The following is a 13,864-nucleotide window of genomic DNA, read 5'->3' on the forward strand; positions in this document are numbered from 1 at the left end:
TTCAAAAACACTCAGTTATAACTTAACTGATAATGTGATAATAGAAAAATAATATAGCCTAGCTACATGTTGAAGAGACAAACAAGTTGCACGTAAGCGTCAAGCGTCACCATGGTTACATAAGCGTCGTTCAGTTGAGCGTGGGGGCGTGGTGTATCATGGGAAAAAAAAGTTGTTTGCAAATCAGTTCCAGCGTTGGTAAAACAAAAACGAGCACAACAGCGAGACTTTTCTTCCCGTTTACGCACAAAGGTAGGCTACGAAATCTTCACATTTCTTTTTGAGATAGCAAGAGACCCTGCACGTGTAGCTACACTGTAGAGATAGCTAGCATAATACTTAGTATTAAGCGTTCGTTGCACATAGCTAGATAATATTCAAGCTAAGTTAGCTAACGATAGCTAGCTAGCTAAGCTAACCAACGCTAGCTTTTAAGTTCCATTTGAGTGCTAACGTTAGCCCCACTTTACTGACCGCTGAAACGAGCTTTTGACATGAGCACCAGCTAGCTAGTTAGTTGTGTGTACTGTGTGTCACTGAAAAGCTGCATAGGTCTGTTTGACATTAGTTAACAGACAAAACTCAGACATAACCGATGGGAAACATGCTTGTGTTTTTCGAAGCAGACATCCGCTAGCAATGTCTGGAGGAAGGATGCCCAACTGTCCTGCCTCTGCGTCCCAGGGCTTTAGCTCGACCCCTGTCAAAACAAGCCAGGGAAAGGACTTGCACACATCCAAAGGCTTGGACGACGGCATCCTATCCGACGACGAAGACACGTTCTCTCTGCTTTCTCCCATCTATCATGACAGTTTTGACAGTGATGAAGACCTGGAGCCCAGCCCAGCTCAGCAGACTCCACCCAGGCAGAGAGACAACTCCAGCCTCAGCGTTTCACCAGTCAGGTACTGCTGAATCTTAACCACAGACACGTGGTTCATTCAGATAAAATATAAGCATACAGTAGAATATGTATAATTGTACATCTGTTTTTCTTCTAGATGTGAGCTACCAAGAACACCGTCAGTGCAGATGTTGTATGCAGCTAGGGAGCCTGCGGGCTCACCTACTCTCAGTGCATGGGAAATGTGGCTGGTGAACAAAGCCAAGGAAGACCGTTTCAAATTGGAAAAACAAGCAGAGGAGGCAAGCCACACTTAATCATAATTCATATCACTGCATAACTAAAGCAGTGGTTACTTTCCTAACATCCCATTTTGCATGTTTCTATAAGTCTATTCATAGTCCCACCCTTATTTCCAAGTCATTCTAACCCAAACATACTTTTTTATTGTATCTGGTCTGAAAAAAACATTTTATACCCCTTGAATTAGGAGCGGTTACGGAAGGAAAAAAAAGAACGACAAGAAAGGGAGCGGGAACAGAAAAAAATTGTCATGGAAGAAAAGATCCAAGAATGGCTCAGGATTAAAAGAGAACAGGTAGACGACTGCCCCTTTAAACCAAGTAAAACCACACAGAGCACCATAGCAGATTGGCTGGCTGTTATTTGTCAGACTTTTGTTTAATTACACAGTAATGCTGCACTATCCAATGCTGACATGTCTGTTATTTGTTTTTCTTCTTGCAATCCAAGGAGAAGCACGAGCAACTTGTAAAACTGAGCAAAGAGGAGGAGGAGATACAGAGACAGCGGGAGAAACAGACGGAGATTGAACGGAAAGCTCAACAAAAGTATAAAGACTGGCTGCAAAAGAAGAACCAAGAAAAAATAGAAATGGAAAAGAAGGAAAAAGTAGTGTGGAAGTTATTCTGCTTTTAATGACAAGCTGTTTAAGCGAAATGTTATCTTATTAATGACGAGCAGAAACGGACAGATTCTGATAGTTTGTTTTTTTTCTTGACAGGAGAAAGCTGTCCTGAAGGAGGAGCAGGAGAAAGAGCGCCACAAGAGGGCAGAGGAGAAGTTTAAAGAGTGGCTGGCAAAAGCCAATGAAAAAGGCAGAGCGAGTCCAAAATCACCTTGCTACCCAACAAGTAAGATCATTCACTTATATTCAATCCCTCCAGAAAAACGCAATTATGCGATCGCATAATTCAATGCATAATCAGCCAAAGTCTGCATATTTATGCGGGGGCCGTATTTTTTCAAATACGCCACACTTTCGCTGCATAAATTGCGGGGCTTGCATGATTTCATAATCCCCGCATTTTCGTTGCAAAAAAGTCACATATATCTTAGCAGAAAGTTGAAAAATTTTGCGTTTACTTCACACAAGAGCAGCCATTTTCCCCTGTTGCCATGGGAACGTTATGAAGTGATGTAATTGCGCGACGTGAACATCATCGAAAAGCTGTAAACCCCGCAATGAAGCCATGATGAAACCGCAGTTTTTGCAAGTTCCCGCAATTTCATCGCATAAAATTGCATAAATATCCCGCATATTCCATCGCATTTTTTAAGAAAACGTGCCGCATAATCAAGGATTTTTGCCCGCAACAATCACAAAAAAAACTCTGGACTGCATATTGGAATTGTTAACCAGGCTTTATTGATTTTGGACTGACTGACACCAGATCTATAATAGTAGCAATATAACTGTTTTTATGTTGGTTTCAAACTTCATCAGATGTGATGTAGCTCATTAGTTTAAATTGCCTAGCTGATATTTGTTATATGTACCAGGATCATATCGCTTTGATTTCTTCCAGGTCCCTATGACAAATCCTACCCATCACCCAGCTTCTGCAATCCAATCCCCTGGAAGCCTATTCACGTCCCTCCTCCAGAAACATCACTGAATAAGACACCGGGCAAGAAAACAACGAAAATTTCAACAAACCAACAACGGAAATATCAACAAAGCCCCAGCACTGCTTTAAGACTGAGAAACTCTGCGAGGGCAGCGCAGTTGCTGCAGAAGAGATGACAAAGCAGACCGACATCTATGACTGATACGGTAGCTTAGTTACGGCTCAAATATGATTTCATCACCACTCGTCCACACCACCACAGCTCCTTAACCGACACTCTGCCAAACCACAGAAGGATTTCTCTTCTCTAATGTGCAGTAGTGAAACTTAGCTACTATCTACATTTTGGTTTGTTATATGTAGTACACTGGAGCGATCTTGTAATAATGCAGTAGCTCAAATTAGTTTGTACGTAAGGATGTCTGAATGTTTGGGATTTTTACATGATTTTACAAAGATGTTTATACTTTGTTATAGACATTTAAAAGCCTTGAGTTTATTTTGTTTTATCCTGTAAATTTGCTTATTAGATAAAAGAGGCATTATCAAAGTTCTTTTTCACTGTTGTCCGTGTCTTATTTGTGCCATCACTAAATGGTCCACAAAACCACATTACATTGCATTTAATAAGGCATCAACCACACAACAGAAGGTGGCTGGTGGTCACAGCCAAAGATAGACCCAGCTTGGTCAAGTGCCCCTCACACTCACACATTGTTCTGTGTCCAGCTGTGCCTTGTTCTTCTGTGGGCTGAGATGACGACAGAACAAATGAGGGGGTGGAGAAAGAGAGAGAGAGAGAGAGAGAGAGAGACTGATTCAGATTCAGAGCAGTATGCTCATTCTGTGTTAACATCTCACTGTGATATCAATGTATGCAGCCTGAGGTAAAACATTTTCAATTCCAATTGATGTTAGATTATCCTGTCTTGAACTACATCCTTTCAATGTGTATTGTTTGTGCTTAAGCTACGCTTACTGTAACCCCTTTCTGTTGTTGAGTGCTGTGGAATGTGTTATTTGACAGTAGTCAGCGAGGGGGCTCACATTGTTGGGCATTTTTTAAAAGTACAAAAAAACACTGGGGTCCAAAGGACAGCTTTTAAGACAAAATGTCAAGTGTTTACATTCTGTCAGGAGAAGGTAAATTGCAGGAGCGGTTTAAGCTGTTTGCTCAGGGGTATTTGCACACTGAGTTTCTTAAGAAACCCATAAAGATATACAGTTCTGTTCAAAGTCAGCCTCCAGCACTTTGGCTATCTGTGTACTTTTAACTAAACTGTTCTAACTAAAATGGTAAGTCATAACCAGTTAGTTATAGAAACCGCCTAGAGCTCAATATGTCTAAATCTATCTAACCCTATCACATCTACAATATTTATGCCTGAGCCAGTACTTTTGATAATGACCAATGTTTCAGGTCATTGAGTTTTTATTTCTGCCTATTCTAGGTATCGTGACCTATTACAGAGCCTGAATAGAAAACCCATATCCCAAGATGCAGTGGTGCAGGTGGGCTGGCAGTTGGAGATCACACCTACCAGGTCAGGTACGAGGCGTGTCTATAATGTAGAATGGTAGGGAGAGGTGTAGAGGGCAGAAAGAGTGACAGTCTAAAGGGCAGCAATGAAGACTAAACTTGTGTTTAAGACTTCAAGAATGGGTCCGATAGCGTAGCGTAGACATGGAAACAAGCATAGGATGAAGAAACACAACTTTGGATGCTGACTTTTACTTCAAGGAAAAAGGGAATTTGAATCCTCTGCTATGGGATAATCAAGTTAATTTTGTTGTTTGCTGAGTAGAGTTTGGGAATAACGTTAAATAAGACGAGTTAAGCAGGCTGTTGGAATAAAAACTAGATTTACAAGTGAGATTATTCATCATTTTTTAATCTGTGACTGGGACAACTTTACCTACGGATCACACATATTTGGCTGGAGCCACATGAACTGTTATACTACAGCTGTTAAACCTGATTTGCCTCTTTTTCTGACAAGGATGTGACTGTTGTTTCTGTAAATAGTTTTAGTTTCTATTGACAACTTGGAAGGAACAAGTTCTGTTGCATTGAGGCACAGAGGTCTTGGTCAAGTGTTTTGTCCTCCGTTTTTGTTTTGTTTTTGTGTGTATACTGTACATTCCTCCCTTCACCATGCAGTCTGCAGGGCCGGAGATTGAGGACTCTTTCGACTTTCTTTTCAAAATCATCCTGGTTGGGGACTCCAATGTGGGGAAGACCTGTGTGGTCCAGAGCTTCAAGTCTGGCATATTCATCGAGAAGCAGCAAAACACCATCGGGGTCGACTTTACGGTTCGCACCCTGGACATTGATGGCAAAAAGGTGAAGGTAGGTGACATGCACTCAGCACTTTTTTTTAATTTATTTAGAAGTTTACTTTTTTATAAGACACATTCCTATATCACAGCTTCTAATGAAATACATACATTAGGGTTAATTTTTTTTTTTTAAATATCTGAACAAAAACATGGATATGTGAGATGTGTCTGTGTACTTACCCTTAAAGTAAATACTCCCTTTGCTTGTTGAAGTTTTTCCTCTAGAGAAAGAGGAGTGGCTGACTGCTTTCTTTAAATAATCCGTGTTAGCTTTCTGGGTGTGTTAATTTGTTAACTGCATGGATGTCTTTTTATGCTAATTAGTTTGGAGTTGTGTGTGCAATCATGTTAGAAGTTCACAGCATGTCTGAATAACTTATAAAGTATGTTGTGAAGATACCCAACACACATTTTGTAACCATTTAAAGGTGCAGTAGGTAAGCCTTATAAAACTAACTTTCTGTTATAATGCTGAAACTGACCCTATGTTCCAGTAGAACTACATGAAAGAGGTCATTTAAAAAAGAATCCGGCTCCTCTGGCACCACCTACAGCCTGTAGTGTGATTTGCAAAAACCCACCGCTCCCTGTTCAGATGCTCCAATCAGGGCCAGGGGAGGGGGGGGTCTAACTGTGTGTCAATCACTGCTCATGCACACACATTCATTCCACACTCCCTTGTGGGGGGAGGGGCTTAGGAGACCGTTTTGGGCTTTAGCGGAAAGAGGGGGAGGGACTGAGAAGTTGTCGATGTTAAAAAAAATTCCAAACGCCGTGCAACCAGTAACATAGCTCAAGCACGTTGTTCGTCTGGTCATGACTGTTTTCCCAAGATGGCGCCCGCATTTATACGTAAACAGTACTGTCTTTATAAACTATCTTTTTAATAAACTGCCTGTACACTTACAAAGTTCTCAATGCTTCAGTTTACATGTAGGGACCCTCATTATGCTACCGTGGAAGTGTGGTGCTATTTTGAGCTGTGTTAGTGGTATGGAAATAGCGATTTCTATTGACTTTACCCGTGCCCCAACGACTAGCTTTATAAGCTAATTAGCGGTTTGAGCTAAAACTGGTCACATTCGATTAGCATGAAAACATATCCCAGAGAACGGTCGACTCTGCACACGTGTTATTAATCCCTAGGTTCATTTTGCGCCAGATTTCTCCTTTAAGTCATTTCTGTTTTGTTATTGCAGATGCAGGTGTGGGACACGGCAGGTCAGGAGCGTTTCCGCACCATAACTCAGAGCTACTACCGCAGCGCCCACGGTGCCATGGTGGCCTATGACATCACACGCCGCACCACATTTGAATCGGTTCCCCACTGGATCAGGGAGGTGGAGCAGTTTGGAGCTGCCAGTGTAGTGCTGATCCTCATTGGTAATTAAAGTGAAAAGGTTTTTTTTTTATGTTGGTCAGTAAACCCCCAAAAATATTCCTAAACTTTGTACTGTTGGTCGGGAAAAAAAACAAACAAGCAATATCAATATGTCACACTGGGATCTGTTAAATTGTGGTAAATATAATAATAATGTTTAACAATTGTATGTGTTTGTCAGTTTATAGACAAAACAATGAATTGAGAAAGCGTCAGATTACGATGATAGAGATTGCTAATATATTTTGCACTTCTTTCTCTGTTTATCCGTGCAGGTAATAAGTCAGACCTCCAAGCTCAGCGACAGGTGTTGTTCGAGGATGCGTGCACTCTGGCAGAAAACAACGGCGTGCTGGCTGCTCTGGAAACCTCGGCCAAGGAGGCCCAGAACGTGGAGGCGGCCTTCATCCTCATGGCTCGGGAGCTGCTGGCACGCAACGGCATGACCACCATCGACGAGCTTTCCCAAGAATCGCCTCAATTAATGTTGAGTAACAGCACCCACCCGGTTTATGGCACCGTGGCTTCAGATAAAAAGTGTGGGTGCTGAGCAGGCTTAACCCTTGTGTTGACTTCGGGTCAAATTGACCCGTTTTTAATTTTTGTTTTATATCAGAAAATATGGGACGTAGAAATAAGCGCTGAAAATGTGTAGAAGAAAAATTTAATAATTTAAAACGTTGGAAAAAGCAAAAACAAACGAGGTTGACAGGAAGACAACACAAGGGTTAAGCAGGGGTGTGTTGTTTTAGACTCGTTTGAAAAAATAGTGTTCACAGTTTAGGAGAAACTACATACAGTATATATGTGTGTGTGTGTGTGTGTGTGTGTGAGAGAAAGTTTTGTACATATTTTGACTTTTGATATTTATAAAGTTTGTAGAATCAGTAACACAGGTTTTAAATGGTGGTTGCTTATGTTGTATTATTCTTCTGAGTATAACCCTTTGATGAATGTGACTCCAGAATTACAAACCACACCAATGCTGGAGGACTCTGTACTAAGATCGAACTACAGTATACAGAATAATGTTCTCACTTGACAAGCAACTTTTTGTGTCTTTCATCCTTTTTCATTTTTCCTTTCATTCAGTATGACTTTTTTAGTACTGTACATTACCGGAGTTCCACAGTTTTAATGTACAATTTAAGTCACTTGCAAATCATACTTTATTACACCTTTCAGTTACAAATATAACAAACCAGCACCTTGGGACATGTTCAGTGGTGCTGCAACTGCAGCTATGTGTTTTCTCCCACAAAAGTCTTCTATTACAGATGTTTAACCATCCATACATTTTTTTATTACTTTAACCATTTGATAAAAGAACAGCACTTTTTTAAATTTATGACGTGACAGTGGTACTTTTTCCACAAAATAATACTTAAATAAAATGACCGTACTCATAATTGAGGCTAAAATCAAAACTGATGAGGTACTAATAAAACCTGGCAACATAATCTCATCAACATTATTGGTTATGCATTCACCTATTTAAAAAACAAAACAAAAACAATCTGAAATATGACAGCAGTAAAAACAAACAGCAGACACGGTCTAGTTAGGACCTGGTGGGGGGGGGTGCATATTTTGGAAAGGCAAGATGACCCAGTTATGTAGCCGGTTGTTCAAAGAATAAAATCCATCTTTATCTGGACAATATGTCATGTCACAGATGAGCCAGCACATTGGTCTTTATAGAGCTCTTTCTGCATTATTCAGTTTAAGGTGTTAAAATAACTATGTTTGAACAATGTCTCTCATCCATGAACTTACAGATACTCAATAAAAGTCTGAGTGTAGTAAAAATGCATGTAACTCAACACCTAGACTTCTTAACAATCCATGTGCGTTAAAAAAGAGAAAGCAGATACAGATTGTGTCGTACAAAGGTAAGAAAGGACACACGTCCCACTTAATAAACTTGGCTCCTTATAATTAGGGTTGGGCATCATTTGGATTTTAACAATTCTGATTCCAATTCCGATTCTTCCTTTCGATTCCGGTTCTTATCGATTCTCGATTCCGGTTCTTTGAGGGGTGGAGTTGAAGCGGGTCACATGCCTATTTTCACAAATAAGAGGAAAGTTTTATTTTGATTCAGTGGTGTTTGCAGTTTTACAGGGCTTTTTCAATGTAAAATAAAGCCATACTAGAGCGCTGCTTACTGTGCTCCAAGGCTGCAACGCAACAAGCACCTGGCCGCTTCAGAAACCAAAACGCGCATATTCAATTGGGAAGCGATGATCGGATTTCAAACCAAATCCTCTAAACCACACGTGTCAAACTCAAGGCCGGCGGGCCAAATATCCGGCCCCTCACAGATTTTGATCCGGCCCGTATATCAATTTTGGTTTACAATATATGGCCCATCTAGTTTCTGTTGCTTTTTCTTCGTTTTTGTTGCTTTTTTCAAAGTTTTTGGGCACTTTCTTCTATGATGGCTAAGAACATTTTTGCTGACTTTTTTAGGACTTTATGTGGACCAAACTGAGTGAGAAGACTATACGAGACATGCAATAATACAGTCAAAGATATTTAACTTTTTGGATTAAATAAAATCCTATTTATAATTAGTGTTAAAACTGCATTTTTTTTTTTGCAGCTGATTCTATGGCACTTTATTAAAAATCTCTAAGAACAAGCCCCTGAAACAGCTACATCAGGGGCATAGATTAAAAAATAAACTCATAAAGCTTCTGCTACTACCAGTTAAGGGACGTTAGAGCTGTTTAATGGACGGCTGGGAGATGAAGCCAGAGTTTGAGAGCCACTTACCGTCCTACTCTAGAGGCCAGCCTTCCTGCTGAAACACCAGCTCCACCGCCTCCTTCACATCCTCCACCACGAAGGACGGCTGCGTGAGGCTGGGGTCAAAGCGGAAGTCCCTGTGACCGTGGAAGATGTGCTGCTCCCTGACGGTGTGCGCCGGGTCCGAGGGCAGCTCCTGCTGGTCTCTGCTGTACACTCCTGTGCACACCAGGATGGAGCTGCAGCCCTCGGGGAGGTCCTCCTCTGCCCCGTACTCAGCTGACGCTCCGCCTAGTTCGGCTGATGTCATTTTTGGTGCGTCAGCAGCTTCTGCCAAGGGATCTACACCTCCTCCGCGACTCTTGGCCTGCATCTGGGCCTTGGTGCGCTGAGAAGCCTGAAGGTAGTGGTTGTAGAGGTTGGCGCCGTATATGTCGGCCATGGGGTTATCACTATAAAAAGAGATGAAGTGACAACACATTAAAAGGGGCTTTTACTTAAAATCAAAATTTTTGGCTCAATGGTGTTTTAAGCCCCCAACGTCTCTTTCCAGGCAGCGCCGCGACCGCTGACTTCAAGGCACCTAACCCTAACCTTAACCTTAACCATAACCATTGCCTAATCCTAGTGCCTTCCAGGCAGCGCTGCCTGGAAGGAGACATTGGGGGCTTAAAACACCGATAAACAAGTTTTTTGTGTTCAACAAAAGGACAATTCTTGAGTGACAAAGGTGGGTCTAAAGTCAAGAGACGACTGAGTCACTCACCCTATAGCATACAGCCTCTTCACAGGTGTGGTCCAGCCAAGTCTCTCAGCCTGCTGTCTAATCAGCAGCTCAGCGTAGTTATAAGTCACCACACTGGGTTTACCAATCAGAGCCTCGTATTTCAGCTCATAGCCAGTGACCTTCTTGTACAGGCTCTCTAAGCTCACCAGAAACATACCGTGACCAAACCTATGACACAGGGACATTCAGTATAATAACACTGTAGTGAAGTGACATACAAAAGTTTGATAATGTTGCTGGGTGTGATCTACATTACATGTGTGTATTCTTTTAACGCATGCATGCACACACGCACACAAACACAAACAGTACCTGGGATTCTTCGCCTCGGCCATCCACAGCAGGTCCATGTTACAGGCCAGGACTGGGATGTGAGGGTACCGCATCGAACTCCAGGCATTGTCTGGGTTCCCATTTGTCAGGAGCACATCAAGGATAAGCTGGAGGTTGGTCTCCCATCTGATTGGTTCACCAAATAAGATGACAGCTGGAGGGACAAACAGGCAAAGACAGAAATAACATAAAAGACAGCCATACCCGTGTTCTTTATAAATTGCATTACACTTATTGCTACAATGTTGACTGTGTGAGGAAACATACCGTCTATTGGCCATAAGCCTTTGGTGGGGGGAATCTGTGAGGCATTATACACAATTGGTTAGGACTCATCCATCCGTAACTGAACATAAACTGGCTCCAATATTTATACTACTTACACTGTCTTTGGGCCTTCTGTTGTGATCTACGACATCCAGAAGAGGATATGCTTCCCTGAGCATGTCTACAGTAACAACATCCTGAAAGCCCAGGCTGAAGTTTGGTGGGTTAAAGTTAAACACAGGTGAGCAAAAGTTACAGCAAAACACATATGAAGTAAATACTTCAGTCAAAAACAAAAGAATCGCAATGGGGATTTTTCATTCTATAATTTGTTTCCTAAGGTATAACTTTCTATATTTCTTAATACATTAGGAAGGTATTAACCACTGGGTTATTCTGAGATTTTATTCAGAAAAGAAAGTAAGAACAAAATCCAAGGCTTTAAATATCCACACGTCAACTTAAATTAATGACAAACCATGAGAACATGAGAAAAAAGGAGAAAAAAACCTCCCACCAATCCCGAACGGCAAATAAATTTAAAGCAGGGATTCGGTGAAAGGACCTCGCTGAGACAGTCAGGCAGCAAAGGGAACAAAGGGTACAAAGATTAAATACTGATAACAAAGTGGAACATGAACAAAAATGCACTGAATAAACAGAACATGCACACTTTTAAGTTCCACATCCAGAGGGGCTGCAGAAACGCACAGCCCCTGACTTAAGACAGGATACTTGTGAGCGACCTCCTCCACAGGACCCTGTCCCGACACCAGCACACGCATTTTGTGGAACTGGGTAAACATTCGCAAAGGACTGTGGGACAGCATCACCTGGTCTGGAGAAACCTGAGAATAAAGATTGATGTCAAGAGAAAATAAAAAAAACAAAACATACATGACAGGAAGACACTTAACAATGATTTAATGATGTTAAGTGTTCAGTTTACCTCCACCTCGAGCAGATGTGACAGATGCTCAGCTTTGGCCTGCCTCATGCAGTTCCCAGCATTGGTGACAAACACCACAGGCACCTTGTATTTCCCATTGCTGTCCACCAGGTTCCTGAAGCACTGCTTGGCAGCAGGGATCGGCGTCCTGCCCCGCACCAGCACCCCATCAATGTCAAAGAGGAGCCCGAAAGAGCTGGAGTCCTGACGAGGAAGCTGAGAGTGGTGGCGGCATGTGCAGTATATAAACGGGGGAGTTTTTCATTAACTTGCTGAGACACTATAGACCTTTTTCACGGCAGACATGTTGACATGTCATTGTAGGAAAAGCACAGGTTTATTCAAAACCATTAATGATGGCTGCATTCCACTAGGAGAGGCCCTGGTATTGTGCATGCTGACTCACTGAAACAGCTTACTGGGACACTTGATGGAATTGAGCCATCGTTAAGGTTATCAATTTCAGCTGTGCTTTTCCTACTATGACAAGTCAAAATGTCTGCTGTGAAAAAGGTCTATAGGCTGAGCACTCGTCATAATCTCGTCAATACAGGTACAGGGAACTGCGTGGGACTTTGCTCCCAGAGTATGTAACTTACACACACACACACACACACACACACACACACACACACACACACACACACACACACACACACACACACACACACAGTTTTATTGGAGTAGATAACTCATTGATGAGTGAACTGGATAAATGAGACCGTAATAACTGAGGTTGTAAATGTGTGGCGTGCCAAACACCGTAGTAATAATCCGTGTGTGTGTGTGCGCTGTGATTAACGTTAGCTTTAACGTGGTGTTCAATTCTTTCCTTGCGTTACATTTCTTTTTTCTTTGAAATTGTAAACAAATAAGTACAACCAGCTATAGCACTTTTAGACAGGAAACCTGCATGCCGTTTTCTTAGTTTAAATAAAGTTTACAAAGAAGCACACACTTACATGGCTATAATTTCGTGAGGTTGAAGGCGAGATGTTTACTTGTTTTGCTGCTCCCTCACAGCTTGATTTCAGCAGCTGCCAACCGGTTTTCAAAGACCTTATTCTCTGCATTTCTCCGGGCACTCGTGTGTAAAAGCCGGCGGATAAACAAGAGATGAGCTAGCTTTAGCTGAGCTAACGGTAACTGTCTACTTACGACTGAAGAAATGGGTCATGGTATTCTCAGTGAGAGTCAATAGTAAACTCTGCGCTATCTCCTCATGCTGCCAGTAACTTAGCTGCCATTCAGTCCAAACAGCAACCTCTAAAGACAATGAATGAGCATGCGCAGAGCCGGTTATCGAACGGAAACACTGTACATATAAAGCTTGTTTGTGATTGGAGTTTATATAGAAATGAAAGTGAATCACTCACTTTACAATTGATACTTAACTGCAAAATCTTCAACATTAAAACCACAATTTAGACTTTTTGTAAGATGTCATCATACTGTTGAGTGTAAAGTAATGTAGTAATATTAATAAAGAGAAAGCAATGTGAAATTTATTTTTTATTAATGTGATATAATTCGGGATTGTTCTTTTATTAACAAAATAAGATATTTTTATCTCTATTTCTAAGATTAGTTTACTCTTATAGTACAATATATATTTGATAAACTCTAAAATGGTATAAAAACAAATGTTTCTACATTTGTGAACATACTAGAAAAAGAGATACTTTTCTTACATAAATTACATTTGTACACCGTCGACATATATTACATATTATGCACTGGACCGAAATGCATGCACACATGCACTAATGGAGAGATGTCAGAGTGAGGGGGCTGCCCATTTAAGGTCCCCTGAGCAGTTGCGGGTTCGGTGCCTTGCTCAAGGGCACCTCTCCAGCTACCAGTCCACAATCCATACTTTGTCCGTACAGGGACTTTAACTGGACTCGAACTGACTCCCAAGCCAAGTCCCTACGGACCGAGCTACTGCTGCCAGTGACCAGAAGGGCAACCCAATTTACCCAACTTCATTTAATCTGCTTTGATTGCTTGATGAAGTAATAAATGTATAGGTAACACAAGTAATTACTTGTAGTTAGTACCATAAAGTAAAGTTGTAACAGGAGCAGTAATAAGTATTTACTAGACATCCTAATTAGTGATGGTTGAATTAAGCATGTAGCTGCTTGTTGAAGGGGTCCTGCCTGGTACTGTGCACACTGTCACGGCTTGGTGAGACACTTGAATAGAACAGATCCATCGTTAATGTTAATATTAGTAACACCTGTGCTTTTCCTGCTATGACTATTCCAGATGTCGGCTGTGAAGAAGCCTATGGCTGTTTGCAGTAGTCATTTCGTAAATAACTGTGGGTGCTCATTCA

At 41.5% G+C, this 13,864-nt stretch overlaps 3 protein-coding genes across 8 annotated transcripts; 2 read left to right on the plus strand and 1 right to left on the minus strand.

Annotated features, from left to right (window-relative positions):
- Positions 1–108: 108 nt before the first annotated feature.
- On the plus strand, positions 109–3,272 carry zgc:153293 (uncharacterized protein LOC555710 homolog). 2 transcript variants are annotated; one of them, XM_036002957.1, is made up of 7 exons: positions 109–252; positions 624–905; positions 1,002–1,146; positions 1,335–1,442; positions 1,598–1,756; positions 1,869–1,998; positions 2,674–3,272. In XM_036002957.1, exons 2-7 carry the CDS (start codon positions 640–642, stop codon positions 2,889–2,891), a joined length of 1,026 nt encoding a protein of 341 aa, XP_035858850.1. In that variant the 5' UTR covers positions 109–252; positions 624–639; the 3' UTR covers positions 2,892–3,272. The 2 variants fall into 2 exon arrangements, with proteins under 2 accessions (XP_035858850.1, XP_031138403.1); XM_031282543.2 differs by having other exon boundaries at positions 118–252; positions 627–905.
- A 215-nt stretch (positions 3,273–3,487) lies between these two features.
- On the plus strand, positions 3,488–7,938 carry LOC116038291 (ras-related protein Rab-19). Of its 4 annotated transcripts, none has more exons than XM_031282546.2 (6): positions 3,488–3,602; positions 4,167–4,264; positions 4,877–5,059; positions 6,255–6,438; positions 6,712–6,990; positions 7,173–7,938. In XM_031282546.2, the coding sequence occupies exons 2-5, from the start codon at positions 4,214–4,216 to the stop codon at positions 6,984–6,986; spliced, it is 693 nt and encodes a 230-aa protein (XP_031138406.1). In that variant the 5' UTR covers positions 3,488–3,602; positions 4,167–4,213; the 3' UTR covers positions 6,987–6,990; positions 7,173–7,938. The 4 variants fall into 4 exon arrangements, with proteins under 4 accessions (XP_031138406.1, XP_035858851.1, XP_031138405.1 ...); XM_036002958.1 differs by having other exon boundaries at positions 3,490–3,602; positions 4,877–5,065; positions 6,712–6,993; positions 7,163–7,938; XM_031282545.2 differs by having other exon boundaries at positions 3,490–3,602; positions 4,877–5,065; positions 7,163–7,938.
- On the minus strand, positions 7,588–12,831 carry hdhd5 (haloacid dehalogenase like hydrolase domain containing 5). Of its 2 annotated transcripts, none has more exons than XR_004897824.1 (9): positions 12,486–12,831; positions 11,524–11,727; positions 11,310–11,422; positions 10,691–10,784; positions 10,575–10,608; positions 10,287–10,461; positions 9,954–10,142; positions 9,014–9,639; positions 7,588–8,378 (listed from the first exon to the last, which is right to left on the minus strand). XR_004897824.1 is itself a non-coding variant. In XM_031282540.2 (9 exons), the coding sequence occupies exons 1-8, from the start codon at positions 12,594–12,596 to the stop codon at positions 9,219–9,221; spliced, it is 1,353 nt and encodes a 450-aa protein (XP_031138400.1). In that variant the 3' UTR covers positions 7,588–8,500; positions 9,215–9,218. The 2 variants fall into 2 exon arrangements, 1 of the variants encoding a protein (XP_031138400.1); XM_031282540.2 differs by having other exon boundaries at positions 7,588–8,500; positions 9,215–9,639; positions 11,524–11,739; positions 12,486–12,596.
- Positions 12,832–13,864: the final 1,033 nt, after the last annotated feature.

Source organism: Sander lucioperca, chromosome 7 (assembly GCF_008315115.2).
Source record: "Sander lucioperca isolate FBNREF2018 chromosome 7, SLUC_FBN_1.2, whole genome shotgun sequence".
Lineage (NCBI taxonomy): Eukaryota > Metazoa > Chordata > Actinopteri > Perciformes > Percidae > Sander > Sander lucioperca.

Bases quoted from the DNA above. Each gene is read 5' to 3' on its own strand.
- LOC116038291 (XM_036002958.1), top strand. From the start codon at position 4,214: ATGCAGTGGTGCAGGTGGGCTGGCAGTTGGAGATCACACCTACCAGGT. The intron at 5,066-6,254 runs GTAGGTGACATG...TTGTTATTGCAG, and splicing joins TTGATGGCAAAAAGGTGAAG to ATGCAGGTGTGGGACACGGC. The intron at 6,439-6,711 runs GTAATTAAAGTG...TTATCCGTGCAG, and splicing joins TGTAGTGCTGATCCTCATTG to GTAATAAGTCAGACCTCCAA.
- hdhd5 (XM_031282540.2), bottom strand. From the start codon at position 12,596: ATGCAGAGAATAAGGTCTTTGAAAACCGGTTGGCAGCTGCTGAAATCA. The intron at 10,785-11,309 runs GTATCCTGTCTT...ACCAAACTTCAG, and splicing joins GTGGAGGAGGTCGCTCACAA to CCTGGGCTTTCAGGATGTTG. The intron at 9,640-9,953 runs GTGAGTGACTCA...CTCTTTTTATAG, and splicing joins AAGAGGCTGTATGCTATAGG to TGATAACCCCATGGCCGACA.
- zgc:153293 (XM_036002957.1), top strand. From the start codon at position 640: ATGTCTGGAGGAAGGATGCCCAACTGTCCTGCCTCTGCGTCCCAGGGC. The intron at 1,147-1,334 runs GCAAGCCACACT...CCCTTGAATTAG, and splicing joins TGGAAAAACAAGCAGAGGAG to GAGCGGTTACGGAAGGAAAA. The intron at 1,443-1,597 runs GTAGACGACTGC...TTGCAATCCAAG, and splicing joins TCAGGATTAAAAGAGAACAG to GAGAAGCACGAGCAACTTGT.